We start from the raw sequence: 23,434 nt of genomic DNA, 5'->3' as shown, positions 1-23,434 counted from the left end.
GGCAGCTAGCCCCGGGGTATTATTATTATTTTATTATATTATTATATTATTATAATCAATGCAGGTTAAATACGGGAAATTTACGGGAAAATACTAATACGGGAGGGGGCCGGGAAAGGAGGGTAAAATACGGGAAAATCCCGGCCAAAACGGGATACTTGACAGGTATGAAGTAGTGCAATAGAACAGTGCTTCATTTGGCACATACATGAGATGAAATTACTCGCTTGGTGGAAACAAATACCTCTGTAACTTGAAGGGGTTTGAATTGGGGTGAATTAGACACATAACCTCAAGTGCTGGTGTGGCGGCCCTCTAAGAATGATTTACGAGTTGAAGTCTACACAAAGAGAGGCTTTACACGCTGGCAGCTTCAAATGGCAGCAAGAGGTAACTGTGAAAAGTCAAGATGTTTGTTCTTCTTAGCAGCTGGTGGAGGTGGAGGTGTTAAAGAAGTTCACCCATTGTTAGTAGTGGCACTGGACTTTGGCATCAAACACATAAAAGAGGACATTTTACAACAGCAGGAAGACACATTCGCTTGGTCAGGAGGCACCTACTTTGTGTAAGGCACTGATTTTGTTAAGAACTTTGTTATAAACCAAAAACACACCTGACATACATTCAGTACGGCGTGATGAAGTATCCACAACACTGCACAACCCGAGGTGTCATGAGTTTTAAGGAAGTAATTATGGAAGTCTTAAGAATGTGTAATGACACTCTGCGGTAAAAGACTGGTTGGACTTCATAGCGCGGCACCTTGGATCAGGACAAAATGCAAGATGGTTTTGACTCCTGTCCAGACTTTAGGCCTGTGAGGAAAAAGAGAAATAAAAACATTATACAGAGCTTGGTGTGGAGAGGGAAAGAAATGAAAAGAAAAGGGAGAGATAAAGTCAAAAGGGCACAATAAAACACGTGTAAACTTTTGTCAAACATTTCCTACCTACCATGACGCACACATACACACACACTCTCCCAGCAGAAGACGGGGAAAGAATGGTGTCATGTTTTTCAGAGAGTGAGGGAAACAGAAAACAGCTAAATAAAATGAGAGTTTATTTTTTTTCTCACAGAGAGAAAAAAAAAACATACAAAGAGAAAAAAATGAAGAGTTTTATTCCAAAATGCTATATCGCCATTATAATAAAAAGTAATGATATGAATTGTCTCATTCACTATCCTTTCAAAATAGTGTCTCAAAACATGTTACTGCCCTATTGAATAGTGATTTACATTGCCACTACTTACCATGCATTCCATAATTCATCATTTAATTTGTAAGAACAGATAACACTGTTTTCCAATGGGCGATATTTCAATTTGGAACCAATCTCTTCAAATATCCAGTTATTCAGTCCCGACTTACTCTCATTGTCCTGTCCCGTCAGCACAGATTCACTCTTTGAGCCAAACTTAGAGAACTTCTTAGTCTTACGCCTGGATGGAGATTTCACAAACACCTCCAGGCTGTCCTCGCCCTCATCGGCCTTGCTGGTTTCCGCAGGGGACGGGCACCGGCTGCTTTCCGTGCTATTGACTGAAAGCTTACTGGGCGACTTCCCCTTGAAGAGTTTCGACTTGAACGTGAACCGTGGTTTCTTGCTCAGAGAAACCCCAAAGGGCTTCTTGAGGCTTTCTTGCATGTCTTCTGAAGGCAGTGGATTCAGCCTGTCCATCTTCTCACTGCTGGCTGCTCTGGGCCTCCCTGCGTCCATGTCCTCTTGAATCTCAGCCAGGACCGACGCCTTCCTGATTCCTGACTCTTGTAGGGACCCAGGTGGACGCGGCCGGTCCTCAAACACCAAGAAGTATTTGGGGTTGTAGTATTTGTGTGCAGGCACTTTGATGTCACCCTTCCGCGAGTCGCCTAAGCTGACCTGGAACCGGGATGTGGTGGCTGGTAAAGGAGGGCGATCCACTTTAGCGCGCGTAAAGGTGGCAGTCCTGTTGGCGGGCCGGCCGATGTTGAACTCTTTGTAGAGGTCTAATTTGTCGGAGATGGCGTAAAGCTCCCGGAAGTCTCGATCAAAGAACTCAACCACCTGGCCCGTCATCACCGTGATCATGTTTCGGTCCATACGAGACGTGCACCAGGAGAAACTGCGGAAAAGAACAGTTCATGTTCAGGTTACAGCTTGAAATGAAATTTCAAATCGTCACAAGGCAAGCGAACAACAGTCAACTGTGAACGCAAGATACTGATGACGGTTTCAGGCATGCAGCATAAATCAAATGATTCAACATCACTGACAAACATCCATGGCCCTTTGCTTTTTCTTTTTTTCTATACAGTAGCATCATTATGAATAAAGCCTTCTTGACATGGCTTGTCTTAACGGTACCTTACGCCCACCATGTTCAAGATCTAAACACCCTAATGGACACAAATCTATGCATCAAAAATTGTCCATTTTGTTTACAGAACCAATTTGGCCCCATAGTTATGATGCAGAGAAACCAAAGCAGACAATGTGGACACTGAAATTTGTCAGCCAAATAAAAAAAAAAAAAAAAAAATGGGGAAAAAAAGAAAAAAGAAAAGAAAAAAATAATAAAACACTATTTGATCAAAGAAAACGAGTGCTCAGTTACTAAGTTATTTGTTAGGTTTGTCTCTCGTCACCAGACATTAGGCAAAGTCTTCAGTCTTCTGATGTTACCAACCCACATAACGCTTGAATGAGTTAATGAGCTTTAGTCAGTGGTTTTAAATGCCATGAATGAGGAAATGTAACTCTATCAAAGAAAATCCTTCGCAGGTGATTTCCAACTCACGGTAAAGCATTGTGCTCTTTCAACATTTCAGGTAAGAGGTGCAGGAACTGAAGCAAAGAAAATTAGTGAAACGTGTAAAGTCTGCTCCCGGAGTTTTTGTTTTTCTCTCTCTGATGTGGGGTTTCACCCTGAAATGGTCGAGTTTTGACCTTGGTCTGATAAGAAGCTGCTTGAGCTGGAAATGTTATACTGGTGACAGAACAGATTTCCTTGGAAGTATCTGACAGTGTTGTGGTCACAAAAAAAAAAAAAATGTCTTGTAAACAGTTGAAATTTCTTATAAACCATTGCATACCACACAATCCCAGACTTGGCAATGGCCAGTTTGAGGCATAGTTGTCAACTTTAGTGGCAGTACTCCTTAAATCTTTATTATGAGAGCAATTCTCCAGAGCACATCCATATGAAAAAAAAGTGAACACACAAATGAGAATAAAATATTACACAAGCACAAGAGGAATAAAAAAGCAATTGTTCAAAAAGTGAAAAGCTTCATAAAGTTAAAAGCTGGAAAGTGAAAACACACGCATACGCACTCTATACACACACACACACACACACACACACACACACACACATACAGAGCTCACCTATAGGAGCCAAACATGACTTTTTCCCCATCTACCAGCATGTATTTATTACAGAGCGAGCCGGGCAGTCTGCCGAAGGACAGGGCAAAGCCGGTTCCACGCAGGGTTCTGGTGCGGATGTTCTGCACACACAAAGGGTTAAAGTCACAACCCTGGTAGGAATACTGCACACCATCAGCAAATGCTAGTAGGATGTCAATAACAAGGGATATCTGAACAACAAATGATGAGGATTTAGTGTCCCTCCCAGAATTTATTCTTGTCAGGGTGAAAAAAAAAAATAAAAACAAAAACCCTTTGAAACAGAAATGAGACCATCATGGGAGCCAAATTCTCCACTGAAATCCAGACTAATGAAATTCTTGTAGGTTTAAAAGCTCCTATTCAGTGGTAGAGGAAATTGAAATGGAAAAAAAAAGAGCACAGAAAATCATATTTTACAGTAGGATGACCAACGTTTTTGTAGCTGTTCCCATCATGTCAGCAATGACAGACTGCCCAACATCTGATATTTAATAAAGGGCTGATATCTAACAAAATGTATTGGTTAACTGATATCCTAACTCCTTTGCTCTTGTAAAGTAGGCTTATTTCTGATTAACAGAAGCCGTTGCACTTCATACACTGTGGCAGGTTTTATAACACTATGGCATTTCAGATTTTAAGCACATCTATCATGATAATGGAAAAAACTAGAAAAATGAGGCTCAGGTTGAAAATCAACACAAGTTTCCCTCAAGGCCTGTGCCATATTCATCTCCTGTGTGAGGATGCCCTCTTACCCGAAGGTGCTGCTCGGCGATTTTCAGCCTGTGGCACATATCCAGGAAGTGCGGCACGGCTTGGTCATCCAGCAAGATGTAGACGGGCACGGCGCGACGCCAGGCCGCGTCCATCAGGTCCTGGAGGATGTGCAGATCTGTGAGCATGTCCATCACTATGGCGATCACCTGGGAGAGACAGGAGTCAAGCAGTTTTATTTTGCACAGTTTAATCAATCAATCAATCAATCAATCAATCATACTTTATTTGTCCCCAGGGGGAAATTTGGTTTAAAGCGCAGAACATATCTCCGGAGGAAAATACAGGGGAAAAAAAAACTCTGAGGTACTTGACTGACAGCAGCCTGAGGTAATTACATGATTTATGATAACAATAATAGGTATGCCACTCATCTATTCACCTTGCTGCGTCCAAAATATTGAGCTACCAAGGCACAGGACTCCCATTAAGCACAATACAGCTCAATACAGTGCCAGAGACTTTCTCAAACAACCTGTTCAACATATCTGTTCAATCCAACTGTAATAATAATGTTATGATAAGAATATAATGATAGAATAATAAAAATAGTCATTAAAATCAGACAGAAAAGAGGCAGCGACTGACTGAAGAACTGACAAGGTATTTTCCAAAAGACTATTTCCACTTTAAAAATCATAAGTAATAGAACTTCATAACTGATGTTTTCAAATATATATCTGGTATCCTCCAACACTAGTATTTTCTCAGTATAGGTCTTAAGATGAATGATGTTTTCAACCAAGGGCTTCACTTAACAAACATGGTCCTATATGCCTTCATGATGTTTTAGTTATGATAACAATGACTCCAATTATTCAAGTAACTGGATAAAAAATACATTTATTAAAGAGCAATAATGAATACACACAAGAAAAAAGAGTAGGCCAGGTGACTCTCGTTAAATAGTACGACACGTTCGGCTCACTTCGCGTGAAGGCTGTTTCACAGGTTCTGAAAGGATTTTCCATCGGCAGCTACAAGGTGCCAGGTTAAATTCCTGAAATCTGATTTAGTCCCGGCTGAGGAGGTGACACTAAAATTTGAGTTCCAGGAACTTTTAGGCGGAGCCTGCGGGGACGTGGTCCAAGCGGTGATTTGGCAACACTTCCGTATGCGCTATCAGATGACAGCAGCACAAAGCAGCCAGCGCAAAACAAACAGCAAAACAAACTGCAAGTTGCACTAACAGGTTCATGTCCTGATGATTATTTGGTGAGAATAAAGACCCTGAACTCTTCATGTGCACAAAGGATTTTTAGTGATCAAATTATTCAAGTTCCTCAAGGAATCATTTCAGCCCTAGGTATATTCTAAGACAATCAGCTATGATCCATCCCAATATTTAAGAAACAATTCTTTAGAAAAGGCAAAATAATTTTCCAGTAAACAGGAATCAATCATGTTTTTCAGTGTTTTACTACGCACAGTGACAGGACAGTTCCAGATAAAATACCTAAAGGCAGGGACCAAATACAACGCAGGGTAACTCAAATATGCCATCTGTGCAAATTAAACTGAAAACTGGCATCAATCAATAACATCTGACAAGAGGAAGTACAGTGCTATACTGCATTATCGATTTCTTTTTCCATCCCTAACCAACGTGCAATAAAGCAAAAGTTTTCCTCAAAGTTCCTGAACGCTTATTCCCTCCAGGAGATCACTCTTGGTCTTGGTGTGGTGAGAATATATTTTTTTTTTTTGCAGCTGCAAGAGGTTGATTTTAGGCCCGGCCGCCCACTGAGCATCTCGACTCTCTTCCCTGTCCACAGCCAAGAAAAAAAAAACAACATGAGACACTTAAGCCGACGAAGAAACCAACAGGTGAAGCTAGTCTAATCTAATCTAATCTGTTTAAGTGGAGCATTTAGGGCCCCGTTGGAGTTGTGAAGCCACATGAAACAGTCTCAGCTGGCTTTCCAACAGCACAGGCAGTGAGGCACAACACTGCATTATCACTGTGCTGTCTTCCAGTAAAGCCAGCAGACAGTGTTGTGAGGAAATCAGCTGAGGAATTTGTCTGTGTAAGCAGCGTTTTTATCTCAAGAACGGCTCCCATACTGCTTTCACTTTCCCCTCTGCCTGAACCGTCACCCTCGAGATCTCCAGACGTTTCTCTGTGCTTATATCAAAGAAAATAATAACTGGTGATATAAGCAAAACAAAATGTCTCATCTATAAAAAAACTTAAGATTAAAAGTGAGTATTTACATGCCCGCTGTATTGTGCATTCTTTTATGATGTTTCATCTTGTTTCACCATGTAAAGCCCTTTGGAACGGTATGTTTCGGAAAAGTGCTGTATAAATAATTTATTATTTACTCATTTTACATTGGCCTAAACTTCCCCTGCCACCAAAATCCCAGGTAATCCGCTTCAGATTAAGGCTGGGCAAATTATCACAATATATTTTTCCTCAATATCAATATCAAAAATAAGTTGAACAAAATATTGATCAGTTTACAGTCAGATCATGTGGCAAGAATAGAGGAAGAGACACACACCGCACACAGGAACTGCACACTGTGTTGTCTTGGAGGCTAAAAGAGATTAGCATAATGCTAATTATTAAGACTAGCACCCTCCATCGTTGGTATTGACTGAAATAATGCATTATATTGTGTATTATATTGTATTATAACATTTCCCAGCCCTACTTCAGCTCCAGTCAGCGAAAGTGTGTATGTGTTTATCATGCAACGATTCAATGCTGCAACCCTGTCACCATAATAAAATGTCGCATATTACGTCTGCAAATCAACAAATACATTGAAATTTCTAAGGTTAGCTGCTTTCATTTGCTTTGTTCGCTTCGTTATCCAACAAAACTACTTGGTTAGGAGGTCAAAGTCAACGTGACAAATGTTAGCTAACGTTAACTAGCTAATGTTAGCTAGTTCAATAATATTGGCTAGTGAACATATAGCTAGCAAATGTTAGCTTGTTAGCTGCTTTCATTTGCTTTGTTCGCTTCGTTATCCACCGAAACTTCTTGGTTAAGGGTTAGGAAAAAGTCAAGTTCAATGTTACGAAATGTTCGGTAACGTTCACTAATATTCGCTAGTGAACATTAAGGTTAAGGTTAGGAAAACGTCAAGGTTAAATCAACAAATACAATGAAATTTCTAACATTCACTCATTAGCTGTTTTAGCTACTTTCATTCGCTTTGTTAGCTTCGTTATCCACCAAAACGACTTGGTTAAGGTTAGGAAAAGGTCAGGGGTAACGTCGTTACATTAGCTGGCTACTTCGGCCTGAAGAAGCAAAGTTCTGCTGATTGTGCCGTCTGACACCTGCCTGCTAACACTTTATTTTTTATTATTTATGTATTTATTTTTACATTTTTCGCTGTCTTTGTACTACTTGAAAACAAGACATTCACAGGATCCTTGGTGTGCAAAAACGTAAAACACCAATATTTTTCCCCCCCTGGTGCCGGGGCTGAAACGTGTGTTTCTCAGTGCACAGACAGCAGATGTTGCTCTGTATCCATACATCCATAAACGACCATGAGTGACAGAGAGAGGTGCTCGGTAAAGAAACTAGAGCCAGACGGAGGACAAAGACGATCAGAAGAAGCCGTTCTTTGTAAACAAGTTAGGAGAAATCCAATTTGCCCTTCTGCTGCTCAAATTGCCAAGAAATTCATGGGGGAAAAAAAGAGTCTCTTTAAATTTGTGACAAATGTTCACCTCTTAGGGCAGAAAGGAGCTATTGTTTCCACGCGGTGAGTCGCCAAGGTAACAACACACTGTGACCTGCAGTCATACATCATACAGGCAACACGACACACAGCACACAATAACAATTTCAATATCTGTGTGTGGAGAGACGAACATGGTAGCACTCTGGAAACTGGTCGGTCAACATGTGTTATCTCATGCGTGCATGTGTGTGTGCGTGTGTGTGTGTTTGTGTTTGTAAGTATTTTAAGATCAGCTCACTCCCTTTCTTATAAATGAGATCAAGTTAAAATTCAAAGCAGCTACATTTTGTTCTGTGGAATCCTGTTTGGCAAACGCACAAACACACACGCACACACACACACACACACACACACAACCCAATTTGTTATTTATTTAACACACAGGTATGGCGACATGCCGCCACCTTCCTTTGGAAAACACCCTTCAAAGAGACGTAAAAACATTAAGATAACACTGATGCAGATTTCCTTCTAAACACATCTTGTCCTGTAAAAATAAAATACAGTTAAAAAAACAAACTAAATTTCACACCAGAGCACATTGTGTATGATCTTGATGCCTTATTAAATGATGCCTTAAAGCCTTACATATGTGCATGTTGAATGTTCATTTCACAGCTGAATGCGATGTGAACGTAATGTAAAGAATGCTGTGGCAGATAAAGCCGTCACTGAATTAACACATAAAGCCGATTTCATGCACGGACGTGATCTGCTCAAAATGACCCTTTCGGAAAAAAACAGGAAAAGAAGAGGCTGTAAGGTGAAAGACAGTAAGAGGAAGGAAGGAAGGAGATGAGGACAGAGGTGAGGGAGGAAGGGATGAAGGAGAGATAAAAGACGAGGAAAAGACACAATGGGACTTTACAGATGAAATCAAAGTGAGTGTGCATAGCCGGGTTGTGCAATCAAAGTTACGACAGCAGACGTGAGTGACAGATACATGATTATTCCCTCCTCCTTGGCTCCAGCTGGAAGACATGAGCAACACAGTGAGCCGAGGGAAGCCTGTGTGTGTGTGTGTGTGTGTGTGTGAATGGGTGGAACAAATGACTCAGCGAACCTCCAGGAGGCGGTGAGTAAACATTATGATGGGCAACTCACATTAAGTAGGCCGGTTGTGCCTCCTGTTGCTGTGTGAGTAGGCATTATTCACCCCAGCACTCACTCACCGAGCCATTGAACTCCAACCCAAGAGCCTTCTGGGAGTTTAAGTTAGGCTCTACAAACATTTCTCACAGGCAGGACTTGTTTAAAGAAATTGTTTAATTGTATTAAATCGTAAAAAGGGCAGAGCCAAAGAAACAGTGTGCCTGGCAAAGTAAAAAAGTGAAAGGCTAAGAGAGGAGGTCGCTAGTATTATCAAGACGATGCTCTTGTACTAAGTGCAAAAAAGTGATTGCATATCAACTTTGCTGCTTTTCCAAGTTCAGACAGGCCAAACTGCAGCCTCAGCTTTGGAAAAATCCAACCAGAGAGCATTAAACAGAGTTATTCCTTGGCTTTTAGCTTCTCTTCAGCTGTTTTCATCTTTAAACTAGTTCCACTGTCATTTTTATTACCTTTGACCCTGTACTGTTCTTATCTTAATCTGTTTGTACTCTGTGTACAGTGATAATAATAATAATACCATGATATCAGGTGCCATTAGTACCTTATCCACTTCATTTGTGTTTGTGAAGCACTTTGGTGCAAAACTTTTGTGTTTTTCCGAGTGCTATATAAAAGAAATAAACCTGAAACTTGAAACTTATAGCTATCTAGGAAAACTAACTTTCTGGGAATACCATAATCATAAATCAATGAAAAACAAATGTAATAAAGTGATCACACCTGCACTGGGAGTGTGTGTACTTCTGTAAGGATTACACAACTTAAAATTAATTGTATAATTGGGTAATCCAGTAATGGTTTTACTCATTTGCCAAGTACAAATATCAAGCATTTGCTGGTTAGACATTCATAACTGGTTGATTTGATTGATTTCTTTTATTTATGTTTCATGCACCAAAGTACCCAAACCTTATGGCTTTATGAGACACCAGAGGTGTGGCTGTAGTGGTAAACCTTTCAGTACACTTCATTTCATTAGCACAATAGGTTTTTCATAATCACCCAGCCAAAGGGAGAATAAAGGGACATTTCTCATTTTACTAAAGTACTTCCCTCATGTTCTCATAGATGGGACAGTGAAACAACAAAAAAAGCTTTGTCTTCTGTTTATATTATACTCTACATAAGGTTATATATACGGAAGCTATTCTTTATGAGACTCATAACTATTGTTTATACCATAAATTAACAGAACATTTCCATTTTTCTTTACACCTGAGAAACATTTTGCTCCCAGTCTCGCGAAAATCACAATGTAACCTGCTGTGGAAAAATCGTTCAGCTGAAATAAGGATTTCAAGTCATTTACCCGGGGATGACCATGACAAATGTCCCAATTAAATATCCTTTCAGTGAGTCTCTGATCTGACATCTACTGAAGTCTATTCCACAGCCAAAGCCTTTGACATTTATTTCTGCTATTTGGAGGTTCCCAAGCCTCACCTAATGGCCAAGACTGAAGTAAATTTATGGATCACAATTGCCAATCGTAAAATGAAATCTTAGCAATTAAAAAACCTGACACTAATTCTTGCCAGTGTTAGAGAACTGAAATGAGCTGAAGAGAGGCAGGGCAAGTGAGGAAGTGCCTGTGTGACGCTGGCAGCAGTAAAGGCAGCGTGCACAGACAGGTTTCCAGGAGGCAATCAAAGCCTAACAAGCAACATAGCTGGGCTTCCTGCATGTTATTTAAATGTCACACCTTAAATGTCACACATTAAGAATTTAAATGCCACACATTCAGAAGAGAAAAGAGCATACACTTGCCCCCATCTCTCTCTTTCTCTAACACTCTCCTTTGTATTCTCAAATCATCTCGAGAACATTATTCTCTCCTTTCTCTCTCTGGCTCTCCCTTCTCCTTGTCCTGTTCCTCTCTCTCTCCCTCTTTCTCTCACCCATATTCACTGTAGGAGCCCATTCATCTGAACCAGGATGTCGTCCTCATGTGCGCCCCGGATCTCACCTTGCTGGCCTCCTGGATGAGCCGGCGCACCACCTCCTTGATGTGGGGCCCGTTGTCTTTGGGCGGGTGCGTGTGCATGGTCACCCGGGTCACCCCTCTGAACAACATCCCGCTGGGCCAGCCGATGTCCAGCGGCGGCACCTCGGTGTCCGACATCTCCGGCCAGTAGGTGGAATGAACCCCGGAGTCTGCGTCCGTGCCGGTCCGTTCCACCGACTTGGACGGCGGCGCCCGGCTCTCCTTCTCTTCTTGAAGCGCCTCGTACTCTTTGAAAACGCTCCGGATCCATTTCACCTCTCGGGCGGATAAGAAGTCTTTCACCTTGTCCTCCTCCAGGCGCATTTTGAAGGCGCCGTCCCCCTTGCGCAGGAGCTCCTCGATTGCGGCGCGTTGCTCTTCGCTGTAGTAAAACTCCGGTTTGGACTCCGGGATCTTGGCGTGGATGTGGCCGTCTTCCATGCACATGAGCTGGGATTCGGCCATGGCTGCGGAGGCGGCAGGGACCCCGCACCCCTGGAGCGCAGAGACGCTGTCACAGCTTGTTTACCTGTGAGAGTCCCGACAGGTAAACCCGAAAGCTGGGGAAGTTTTCTTACCTGGCAAGGAGGGGGAGAGAGAGGTGTGGCCCGGAGCGAGGGACTCTGCCCTGTGCGTTACCTGTGCTGCCTTCCCGTGCTATCGGATTTAGGATTTTCTGAAAGCCTCAAAAGCGGTAAAAAAAAAAAAAAAAAAAAGACGGGAATAGTGAGAATTCAAGTCCTGTTGGGTCATTTGACATTAAGTGTGTGAATAATTACAACTGTTGCATGGTTCTAGTTTTTGATCCATTTGGCCTTTACATTTTTTCGCCTTTTTCTCCCCACTGTAAGACAGTTACCGCTTGATTTGTAAAAGACGCCAGCACATCTGCTGGACACATTTTTAATGCATTTATTCAGTTCATCAAATTTCGGCTGAAAGCACTGTGCAATACCGACAAGTTTACGCTTTTACAAGTTGGAAGTTAGAATTTACCAGGAACACTTGAACGCAACATCGTTCACTAACAAGAGAGGGCTGGTTTTGGAAATTATGAGGCTGTAGGAGTTTCCCTTGCACTTTGTAACTCTTTTTTCCCATGATTGTAAAACTGTAACAATCCAGGTTATAACATGCAGTAGGCTGCTTGCTGTATGCCACCATAAAACCTGGAAACATGACAGCTATGCACATTTTCTTGGAACTTATGAGATTTCCCAGACTTTGATATAACAAAGTTTTGTGCCAGTAATTCCTTATTTATGCAACAAACTCAGCAGTAGGCCTGTCTCCTGTATCTTTGGTGCATACCTGTCTTCAGTTTTGGCTTCTGCAATGTTGTTGGTGTAGAAATTCAACATTATTTTATTTTCATTCCTTATCAGTCGCTCTTGACAGCACCAGCTTAACCCACATTTCTGTCAGAGGCTTATGAGTGTGTGCATACCAGCTGAGGGGTGTAGATAGGCCCAGGAGAGGAAATCCAAGTATCAAGGTTCATTTGCCTGATAGTAGTGACCTAATGTGCCTTATTTTGCCTTGTTTCAACATGTTCATACTTGTTCCCAGGAAAAAAAAAAAAAAAAAAACTGCAATGGAAACAAGTGGGATTAACTCACCCCACTGTCATGTTTTTTTTTTTTTTTGTTATCATGTTTGGGGAAAAACACAATTTTTATCATATGAATAGACTGAATGACTTCTTAAAATGGAGATCTGTAGGCTTTCTAATGTTTGGATTTGATCATTTCCATTTCTTTTTCAATTCAGTCAGTCCGTTCTCATGCAGTTGATGTATAAGCGTCTTTATTTTTATTACAGCAGGCGACTTCCATAATCAGTACAGAGAAGATTCAACTCCTCTCACCAAATACAGTAAAATAAATAGATGCGGGTCATTCCATTACCCCTTAGCTGTTTTACTTGGTGTTAATTATTTTTAAAGGTAGGTGTCACTTATCTCAACTTGGAGTGAAACTTTTACACACAGAATACTGAGGACATTCCTAATGACCGTAACTGAGTCCTATCCTACATGTTTGTCCATCACCCAGCCAGTCTTTCTTCATTCTTGAACAATTTTTTGTGTGTGAAAATGCTGTATGTGTGTGTGTGTGTGTGCTCCTGTGCTTCTATCCTTATGAGGACCAGATGTGTCACTAGCTGTGGAAAATCCTCCAAAATGAGGTCATCTTGCTGGTTCCCAGTTCTCCACGGGCCTGTGTCTTTGGTTTAGACAGATTAGCTTTGGGTAAGAGCTGTGGCTAAGCGTGCCTGTGTGTGTGTTCCTCTTAGATGAGCGTGGTGTAGTTGGAGGGGAAGAGGCCCGTTTTGCCCCTCAGCTGGCCTCTCCACCAGGCCGGGTCGGATTTTTCCAGGACCTCGATGATGTCGCCGGCGCTGAAGTCCAGCTCATCTCTCTCCTCGGCACGAAAACTGTACAGAGCTCTGACCTGCACCGTGGGCGTGGCTGTGTGCTGGAAGTGGAGGGGGGCATGCAGCGTGGTGAGACACAGACAGACAGACAGACAGATATATGTGACCAAACTGCATGAACCCAGACTCAGACCAGTCATCAGCACAATAATGATGAAGATACTGTTTTGATCACCGCCTAAGAAACACTAACACAATCCGATTTTTCTCTCAAGGTTTGATTCTTTACTCCCTGCGTATGCCCAACATCAGATGGGGACAATCTACGACCTTGTCCACAGTGCTGATTACAAGTGGGAACAGGGGGTTTAATTTGTCCCGATGCCTCCCCAACAGCACCGAAGCACCACCACTTTGTTGATGGAAGGCATGTTTGATACAGAGCAGACTGTTAGAAAGAAAATCTAACCACAGTGACGTTTGGTTATGCGGTGAAATGATGCCATTTTCATCAAGTTATCTTGAACACAGAGTAGCTGGTCAAAATACTGTGTGAATAGGCCGGAGATGGAGAAAAAAATGGGTGGGGGAATGTTGGGAAGATAGTGACAGCATGGAGTATCGAGGTATCTAAGTAAGAAAAGAAAGGAGATAAGTAATTCTGACAGATTAGAGGTTGATCACAAATATCATTTCAAGTTGTTAAGAAAGATAAGAAAGAATTTGAGGCGTTTGATATTGCCAGATGTGAACAGGAATCTGTTTTGCTGTCCACCTGAGACAGATGTTCAAGTTTGGATAGTGGCTGTTGATTTCAGTCAGGGGGAAATACGATGTTTTTCTCTGTTTCAGGCCCATTTCAAGATTTATTCTGAGAGACAGGCTTAATTTTTTTTTTTTTTTTTTTACGAAAGACCTCTCCTAGTGTAGCCTTCATAATTCAAATTAAAACATATCTATTGTAAAATGTTTTGCAGATTTCTTTGACAGTGAAAACTGATGATCTGTATGCTTGCTGCGATGCGATATGGTAACAAAATCGCACTGCCAACTGCCTGCAACTGAAACACTGAATCTCAATAAAACAAATGTTTGGATTTATAAAATACCAGGCAGGGCTAGCCTGTTGCACACCCATACACACACACATTTAAATACTGCATGCACACAGTCATCGCTGCGTGTTCACACACACACACACACACGTGCTGCAGAGTACCTGTGCTGGTGCAGGGCTCGCCAGGGGGTGTGGACCAGGAAGAGGTGGTAAACTGTCTCTGGCTCCTCGTTGCTGTCAGGACATACACAGCATCGGTTTAACCCTTTGGTGCATAGCGGTCACTACAGTGGACAGCTTAAAAGACAGTTTAAAAGTCATTTTCTCCTAAATGCAGTGGTTTCTATGGTGGAATTGCATATCAGCTGTTAGAATGCTCTCTGCTGCTCCCCCCCATTGAGGTTTATGCAGAGACTGTCAGTTCTTGTTGCTGAAAACATATTAATACTAGTATCATGACATGGTAATACCAGTCCTGCATCCTTAAAGAAGTATGGAGACTCACAGAAATATTCATGCCCTAAGAAGAGTAAAAACACATAAGAAAAAAATCTGGACTCAGGCTTTCATAATTCATGCATGAAAGGGTTAAGGAAAATAAAATGTACAGTCTTGCAGGGGTTGGATTATGGCATATTTGCTCAGCTGATGTGTGCAACAAGCTGTGTGCTGCAATCAAAGAAACAGCTGGCACTCAAAAAACAATGTTCAAGTGTGTTTTAATATGATCATTTTCTTTTTTTTTTTTTTTTATCAGGTCAGAATATAAAATGTTCACACTGAGGAAGACCTTAGTGCTGGAGCATTTATATTGAGCACATTATGTCCTTTGTAATTTCATTTTTTGTTTGATCCACACAACATCCAGTGAGGTGGTAGTAAATGAAAAGCTGTGTAATCTATGCCTTCCAGCTGTGGCCATTATAAGCACCAGGATTAACAGAAAGCATGCTATTTTTGTAATATAATGTAGTCTTCTTTTTTTTTATATTTTTTTTATTTTACTTTTATTTTACATACTTTGTAATATGATGTATGTTATGAATAGCGTATGGGCTTGGGGTGGGATTAAGGGAGGGTTAAACTGAGATTAGGTTGGTTTACCCTCCACTACATTCTCATACATGCCGTTTAGCCACTTTTATGCAAAGCCTCTTACAGAACCATAAGTGTATACATATTTAATATGCGTAATCACATTGAGGAGTGGAACCTCTAAGAGGCAGCACTGGTGCCTCTCTCTGCCAAATTTTGCTCTGAACTGAAAAAAAAAACAGAGAGAGACGTAGAAATGTGGTTTCTATTAGCAGCTCTACCTGTTGCCCCGTCACCTGCAGGAAGATTTGGCTTTGTCTGGAGATGGAGTTCCTCTTGTAGTAGGACACCAGCTGGTTGAGAGACGGGAACTTCTCTGTCCAGAGGTAATACTGCCCCCTGCTGTCCCGCATCACCCTGAAGTGCTGCACGTCCGTTTCGTGTCTGCAGTGAATCAGGATAAAGGCCATTTATTTTTCTGTGGTTTAGGCCATGCACCATTTTATTGACCAGTTAAACTCTCATTATGTCCAGCTAATAATTTCTGGCCATTTCTATGACAATTTGAAATATTTTACATAGGTTGCACCCATATTTTGCAAATAAATCCTTTTTACAACATATTTGCTTACTTTACAACATCTTAATGGATGTTTTAAGTTATATAACATGTATAAAATGCACAATGTTGGTACTGTATACCTATAAAGTATAATACAAACACTACACCGAATAGAGCTCTAGGTGAAGCTGTTGTTGTGAATCCCATGACCCTGAGCAATACACACCATTGCTACAATCAAACAACCAGTAAGAGAGAGAATGGGGAAGTTAATGAGTGAGAATAGGGTGTAAAAAGAGATAGAGGAAAGAGAAAATGCCCTCGTTTTCCACTTCTGTTGGAGAGTATGATGTGGGAGAGAGAGAGAGAGAGGGAGAGCAGGAATCTGAGCACGACGAGGAGAAGTTATTACTAATTTGTTGCAGGAAAAAAAAAAAATCATATCCTCTGACAGTAGCTTCAGTCGACCTGAAAGCGATGCAGCCAGAAGACATGCTGTGTTTTGAGTCAAGGGTGTTATTCTCACTTTTTGTTGACAGGAAATACTTGGTCACAATGCTATCAAACTCTGCACACACACACACACACACACACACATTGTGCACAGCTGACTGCAACAAGCGTATAATGTGTCTCTGGGGCTTGTCACAAGGCATTGTGGGAAATGAGGAGAATCACAAACTTAAAGCAGAGGTAGACGAGGCAGCAGGTAACCCAGATGAGTGAATTACAGTATAGCAACACAAAATAACTCCTGGAAGGCAGTGAATATACCAACTTGGTGGGATGATGCTGAGCGTATAAACAGACCTGACAGAGATGGAGAAGTCTCCCGGTGCCCCAGTTTGGCTGCCCCGGATGAGGAAGGCCCCCACAGGCTGGGCCTTCAGCCTCTCCTGGGCGTCACTACGGCTGGCGCTCTCCTGGTACCAGCTGGAGCCGAGGAGGAGCGAGGGGAAGGAGCGATGGAGAGCAGAAGCAGGGAGGGGAGGGGATTCAGGAGGTAGGAGTCAGGGTTGGTGGAGGAAGGGAGAGGAGGAGGGAGGATTAAAGAAGGGAGCCGGAGTTAGAGTGAAATGATAAGGGTAAGAGAGAGGAAAGGCAAGGAGGGAGCAGTTGCAAAGCATGGGTGAAAGAGAGGAAGGAGAAGATGGAGAAAGGAGAAAAGCGGCAGGGTGGTCAAAAAAGATAAAAAAAAAAAGAAGTTTTCGTGTTTGCGAGAAGTAGGTGTGAATGACGGCATGACGCGCGCGGTGCAGATAACATCAGGTTTTTCATGCAATACTTACAACATACATGTTCTGATGAATCACCGTTTCCTCTTTATGTACCTCACACTGACCCTGCTTTTTTTTTTTCTCCTCCCTGACTGGTCCTCAGTTTCCCCTTTGTCACCACTCACGAGCCTCACTACGGTCCATTTCTTTCACTCCTTATCTAAATGCTGCAGTCGCAGATGATTCGGGGGGAGGGGAGGTGTCACTCAGATCAAAATGATGAAAGGCGATATTCTCTGTAATTTGGCTGCAGCCCATAGTGGACGATATTGCTAGCTGCTCTTACAGTGGCACAATTCTATTACTTACATTGTTACTATGACGAGTAAATCCATCCCTTTCATACATGAGAAAGAAAACAGTTTTGCACCAAAGCATTGACTAGGCCTACGTCGTCAAATTGCACTAAAAATCATTTTTTGGGGGGGAAAAGATCCGCAGAATGACAGTCGGAGTTAAACACTTGGTGAAGAGATCAGACAAATTTCATGAAAATGTGTCATGAAAGAACTGTCTCACTTCCTTCCCGTCTCATGGCCCTGCGGTCAGTTTCTCCCTCGTCAACTTTGTTTTAGTTTTGTTCGAGTCCTGTTACATCCCTGTTTTGACAGCATCCCAAATTTAAAGCATGATCCCTATTTATCATTGAGTGTTTCATTTTCCATATGAATTTGATTCCTGGGCTCATTTGTTTGTTTTGCCAGGCACTGAGTCTCTCTTTTATTTTGTCTCATCTTTCCTCAGGTAATAGTCCACCAATTCAGCTACTTCATGCCCACATGTGTACATCATCTCTGTAACTTTTCTAGAACAATTAAAACCCAAGAAGCTGCACTTGTTCTGAGCAGCCGTTTTACTCTTACTGGCATTCTGACCGGTGCCGATTAAAGACAGTCACCAGCTTGTCCTAAATTTAATTTTCCACATTATGGACAATAAACTGGGCAACCTAAATCCAAGCGTCCTCCACAAAATATTACCGCTTCTACTATCCTTACATTGTATTTGCATTTTTTTACTCGACCTTGTCTTTGTCTGCTGGTTTTGTGTTGATTCCTTATGATCTGCTGGTTTGTGTGAATATGGTGATTAAGGAATTGAGTCTTATTCTGTTGCATTGACTGTGAGCATATAAAATGTAAGTGCAATGACACATTGGTGGTGCAAAAGAAACTAAAATAAATTGCAGAAACTGAAAACCAAGCTCAGTATTCATGGTGATCGTGTATCAGCCATACAGGCTGTTTAGCGCAAACATTTTTTTTTTTTTTTTGGTTAAATTTAGCCATTTACCAGCTAAAGAGGAAATACAACACGCCTTAACAAATTCCCTGCAGCAGCACATTTACAAAATGCATGCTGACAGCAACATTACGCTGTCTTTTTTCAAGAAATCAGGGAAATGTTATTTTTAAATTTTAATTTTTTTTCTCCGGTATCCATTTTCTGTTTTATGCAAAGCTTACGGTTGACTGACACAAGGACATTTTAGAATAAACAGAGACAAAACAAACAAACAGGGAAAAAAAAAAAAAACAGGGAAAAAGCACTTAACATGTCAGTGAGTCGGGCCGATGACGAGTAGTATGTTCAACTTCAAATTTTGTGCTTATTCCACATTTTTCTTTTGATTTTAGGGGTTCCTTACTTCGATGCAATTTCACATGTTGCACTTTTAAACTGACTATGTGTACCCCTCGTTTTTATCTTTTTTTTTTTGTTGTTTTTCTGTCTGAGAAGTCTCATTATCACGAGTGTCTATCCTTTTCTATAGGTGCCGCTGTGTGAGAGTTTTACCTGGGCAGGTGAATGTTGATGAAGTTTTTGGGGACGTAACCCTCGTCTCCATTGAGTTCTGCTCTGTACCAGTCGTCTTTTGTTCCCATGATCTGAGACACACACACACACACACACACGCACACGCACAGATGTGACCCATATGTACACAGCCCATATGTGACCGAAGGCAACACACAAAGATTTACCACAGTTTTAAAGAAAAATACAATGGAATTATTCTTATTTTGTGTATAAAAAGGCTTTTTCATCAAAATCGGTTATGCTATTTTGCCAGTGGTTTGGCAGCCCACCTGACATAACGTCATGTACCACTATAGTGCCATGACCCAAAAGTTGTAAAAGTTGCTATGTAGCCTTACCAATTGATGTTTACCTGAACAGTATACACTTGGTTTTGTGTTGTTTATTGTGTTGTTTATGTGTTTGGTAACACTTTACAGTAAGAGTACAACAATTAACGTTAGTTAATGTTAGTTAATGCCGTAATGGTTAATTAACTGTTAGTTAATGATTATTATGGCATTTACTAATGTTAATAATATCTACAATAACCCTTAAATAACATAGAAATTAATACCTTTGCATGAACAGCATTAGTACATGATTCTTAGACACATTAGTTAACGGTTAATTAACTGTTACTTAATGTTTATCACCTGTTACTTAATGTTTATCACCTGTTACTTAATGTTTATTACGGCATTAACTAACGTTAATTGTTGTACTCTTATTGTAAAGTGTTACCATGTGTTTTAATTGTCAGCAAACCAGATTTCCCTTGTAGATAATAAAAGTTTTAAAGTGAAATGAACCAATAGCTGAGTTCTGTGACATAATAGATAATTTTTCTCTCAGTGCACGCTGAGTAAGCTTCTCTAAACGCAGGTTACACCTGGATTTGAAGAAAAGAACTGACATAAATCTCAAGTATTTTATAACATAAAAAAAAATACACGTAGAGCCTTTTATAATAGGAGTCCTGTTGTGGGGGTGAATGCTCGGGTCAGGTGACCCTGTGACCTTTCCTGCAACTGAATAGGAACTGTACTTCTTGGAAAGTGACATGTTGGGGAGAGACGCTGACCTCATTACCAAGAAGGTCGCAGGTTCAGCAGCGCATCACTCCTGGCTGCCTCTGACCTCTGACCCCTCTGGTGAAAGTAATGCTATTAAAATATACCATGCTGCTTCTTAGCACAGAGGGGACAACATGTTCAAACTCATAATATGTTTATATAGCTTGCTGCAAAGCTATTCCCAAGTCCATCCCTGAAAACAGTCGGTGTAAAGATGTACTGCTCAAATAAAAGTCAGACTGTTGATACTACACTGCAAATTAGAGTATGTCGTCCAATGCAAAACGTAAAAGTGTGGCTCATTGTGTGTGTTTGTGTTTGTGCGTGTGTGTCCTTACGATCAAGAGGTCTCCCCTTCTGAAGCTGAGTTCATCATGGGCTGTGGCGTCAAAGTCATACCTGGCTATAGCCTCCATGTCACACAGATGGACTGGGGGTGGGGGTTCAGCAGAGGGCCACACAGGGAGGAAGTGAGAGGGAAGTTAAAAAAAAAAAAAAAAAAATACAATGTGACAAAGCTTGTAGGTGGTGTTTTAGGGTGTTTGACAAACACTACAAAACACTATTTAAAGACACAGACATGCAGACAGGCTGTGTGAATAGTAATAAACACAAAACCACATTGAGAATGACTCCTTAAAGTGAACAGTTTAAATTGTCTGTACTTTCATTTGACTGGGTGCATTTGAAGTTGTGTTTGAAGTATTTATCTGAAGCTCCTACCCAGAACATGCAAGGAGAACAACAACCTGTTCAGATGAGTTCATTTTAACCCCTTAGTTACCCCCAAGGTAGAAAAAAAAAGATATTGGACGGCAATGTCACATAAATATTCTGTATTTGCTGATTACAATGCTTCACTGAAGATACACACACAAGATTTCATTGTTCACTGATTTATTCCTGCGATCAGCGCTCACTCTTTTCATTCATCCTCTAGCTCGCTCAACCATCGCTGCTCTCTCGCTCTCTTTCTCTTTCAACTGCTATCTCTCTTTTTCTCTTGTGAAGACGTGTGTTATCAATAAAACTAGTCAAATACAATTTATCTCTCTCTTTTTTTATCTGATCAAAGAGTGAAGTTTTTAAGGCGGCATTCTAACTTTTTGTACACCGAGTCAATCAGGCTAAGCCGAGTAAGGTGGACGGATTTCAGAAATATTTGGCCAACGGGCGTCAGAAGTTTGTGTGCAATGCATCCTGGTACATGTAGGCACTGCCAGCACAGCTGGAGAGCTCCAGATGTCTACACCGCGTGAGGATTTTATTGCTTCAGGTGACTATATTTACCATCAGCACTGACTGAATATCCATATAAACAGTGGCAAAATTGCCCTTTAACTCAGCAGGATAGATATGTTATCTTTGGAAACCTTGGGATCTCCACTGGGATTTAAAATAAAGTTCTGTGTGTTTGAGCAGCTTTGTCTGAGGCTGATTTGTCTGTTATCCAGTTATAGGAGACCTACCTAAGAGCTGCAGTTTTTCCCTGTGAGCTGAAGCCTTTTAGTCCCAGCTGTGATGCTGTGTTGTCTGATGCCTGAGAGCTGAAGACCTGCTGCAGCTGCAACAACAAACCTTACTTTGCTAACCACTTTGAGGATGTGAAGTGGGCTACTTGCAGATAAAAGCGCAAACACGCTGAAATAAACACCGGCAAGTGGCTAGCTCACACACAAGCACAGACACATGCAGTCACAGACGCAGAAGACAAATACTGCATGCACACAAAGATGCACACACTTCCACACACGTGCACACACATGCACATGCCGACCTACTTCACAGGTCAGTCTCTCTTTCCACTGTTAAATATAAGCCGACAAATTGCACTTTTTTCCACTGTATCACTTTTACACTTGTTTCTACAGACATGGCCATATTTAAAGAAGCAGTTCACCCAAAATACAAAAAAAAAAAAAAAAAAAGATATACTTCCACTTACCTCTAGTGCAATCTATCCAGATGGTTCCTGTGTGATTTGTCAAGGTTTCCAGTCTTTCATACCCTGAAGAGTTTTGTTGGGAACTATTTCTTGTCAGAAATAGTTAGCTCAGAACTGGGGAAGACTGCCTTTTCTTATGATGGGCCAAAATCCTGGAATGCTCTCCAAAGCTTTTTAAAACTGGAAAGTCTACCCACTTATGCAGAATTTAACTCTATTATCACGAGCCACTGTGTTTCTAATTGTAACTGTTTTAATTGAAGTCCAGGCGCATTTCTAATTTTACATAAGCCAGTTTTATAACTTTATTTATTAACGTGTATTATGTGTATTTCCCTTTCTTCTGTTTATTATGTGTATTTCCTGTCATTATAATGTATGAGGTATATCCTATTTGTTGTTGATGTATTTTAAAGTGTATCTCGGCGGCATTGTAAAAGAGGGAAACCTCAACTGTCTTCCGAGAATAAATAAAGGTTTCAATTCAATTCAATTCAATTCAAAGATAATAGCAGCAAAATGTATTTGATCACAATCTCATCACAAAAACCCTTTTTGTATTTGGAGTGAACTGTTCCACACAGAGGGGTGTTTTGTAGTCAAGCCTCACTGAGAAAATTCTTGTTTTTAGATGGAGGTAACATGGGAAGAGAGAAAATCTACAACTTTAGCTTTCAGTTTTTCTCTTGTACAGTTTGTTTATGAAAATGTGTAATCCAGCCATCCTGGAATCCCTCCAAGGGCCTCTAGGGGCTTCAAGATGCCAATTACAGGCAAGAGGGAATTTGTCATAGACAGGAGTAGCTTCACTGTTGTGGGCATAATCCACCGATACATATCTGAGGCAAATAACCTCCCATCTGCATGCCTCACCCAAGCTGAATAGCACACTGACAATGAAATGTAACTACAGTGCAGCCTTTGGATCAGCAACTTGATTCCTTAACCAATTCCTTAACACAACAAAACAATGAGCGCTGCTTTACTTACCTATCAAATGAGCTGTGTGTGCAATATCAGAGCAGACTGAGACCCGACGTCTTCGCTCCGGTCAGCACCAGCTCACTTGTGTCTAAGAAAGGGGAAGTTCAATTCATGCGAAAGAAAGGAGTATGACTTCTGACAAGCATGCATGCTGTTTCTTTCAGTGGCTTACCGTCCGAATGTGGTTTGTCAAACTTGCTGCTGACATGGCCCTTCACTGTGCACATGCAATACCTCATCTAGTCTGTCTTTCTTTGTTAACCACCGGTAAAGTCTAAAAACAGTTAGTACAGCATTAAGTGATATTTTAGCATGATGGAGAATAAAAGAAACATGACTTTGT

The 23,434-nt window shown here is 41.2% G+C and overlaps 2 protein-coding genes across 3 annotated transcripts; both read right to left on the bottom strand.

The window, feature by feature from the left end:
- Positions 1 to 164: 164 nt before the first annotated feature.
- Positions 165 to 11,539, bottom strand: fam83fb (family with sequence similarity 83 member Fb). The gene is made up of 5 exons (XM_030062789.1): positions 10,962 to 11,539; positions 4,154 to 4,321; positions 3,372 to 3,493; positions 1,373 to 2,106; positions 165 to 815 (listed from the first exon to the last, which is right to left on the bottom strand). Exons 1-5 carry the CDS (start codon positions 11,442 to 11,444, stop codon positions 769 to 771), a joined length of 1,554 nt encoding a protein of 517 aa, XP_029918649.1. The 5' UTR covers positions 11,445 to 11,539; the 3' UTR covers positions 165 to 768.
- Positions 11,540 to 12,809: 1,270 nt separating this feature from the next.
- Positions 12,810 to 23,157, bottom strand: grap2b (GRB2 related adaptor protein 2b). Of its 2 annotated transcripts, none has more exons than XM_030058084.1 (7): positions 23,098 to 23,157; positions 20,501 to 20,592; positions 19,084 to 19,175; positions 16,820 to 16,942; positions 15,729 to 15,891; positions 14,575 to 14,646; positions 12,810 to 13,477 (listed from the first exon to the last, which is right to left on the bottom strand). In XM_030058084.1, the coding sequence occupies exons 2-7, from the start codon at positions 20,576 to 20,578 to the stop codon at positions 13,271 to 13,273; spliced, it is 735 nt and encodes a 244-aa protein (XP_029913944.1). In that variant the 5' UTR covers positions 20,579 to 20,592; positions 23,098 to 23,157; the 3' UTR covers positions 12,810 to 13,270. The 2 variants fall into 2 exon arrangements, with proteins under 2 accessions (XP_029913944.1, XP_029913952.1); XM_030058092.1 differs by having other exon boundaries at positions 12,810 to 13,456.
- Positions 23,158 to 23,434: the final 277 nt, after the last annotated feature.

This window comes from Myripristis murdjan, chromosome 1 (genome assembly GCF_902150065.1).
Source record: "Myripristis murdjan chromosome 1, fMyrMur1.1, whole genome shotgun sequence".
Classification (NCBI taxonomy): domain Eukaryota; kingdom Metazoa; phylum Chordata; class Actinopteri; order Holocentriformes; family Holocentridae; genus Myripristis; species Myripristis murdjan.
The sequence above is the reverse complement of the archived record's forward strand: the minus strand, read 5'-3'. Positions and strand labels throughout refer to the sequence as shown.

Excerpts from the sequence above, each read along its gene's own strand:
- fam83fb (XM_030062789.1), bottom strand. The coding sequence starts at position 11,444 with ATGGCCGAATCCCAGCTCATGTGCATGGAAGACGGCCACATCCACGCC. Across the intron at positions 4,322-10,961 it reads TCATCCAGGAGGCCAGCAAG|GTGATCGCCATAGTGATGGA; the intron begins GTGAGATCCGGG and ends TGTCTCTCCCAG. Across the intron at positions 2,107-3,371 it reads GTCATGTTTGGCTCCTATAG|TTTCTCCTGGTGCACGTCTC; the intron begins GTGAGCTCTGTA and ends TCTTTTCCGCAG.
- grap2b (XM_030058084.1), bottom strand. The coding sequence starts at position 20,578 with ATGGAGGCTATAGCCAGGTATGACTTTGACGCCACAGCCCATGATGAA. Across the intron at positions 19,176-20,500 it reads GAAGGGGAGACCTCTTGATC|ATCATGGGAACAAAAGACGA; the intron begins GTAAGGACACAC and ends TGTGTGTCTCAG. Across the intron at positions 16,943-19,083 it reads ATCAACATTCACCTGCCCAG|CTGGTACCAGGAGAGCGCCA; the intron begins GTAAAACTCTCA and ends CCTCGGCTCCAG.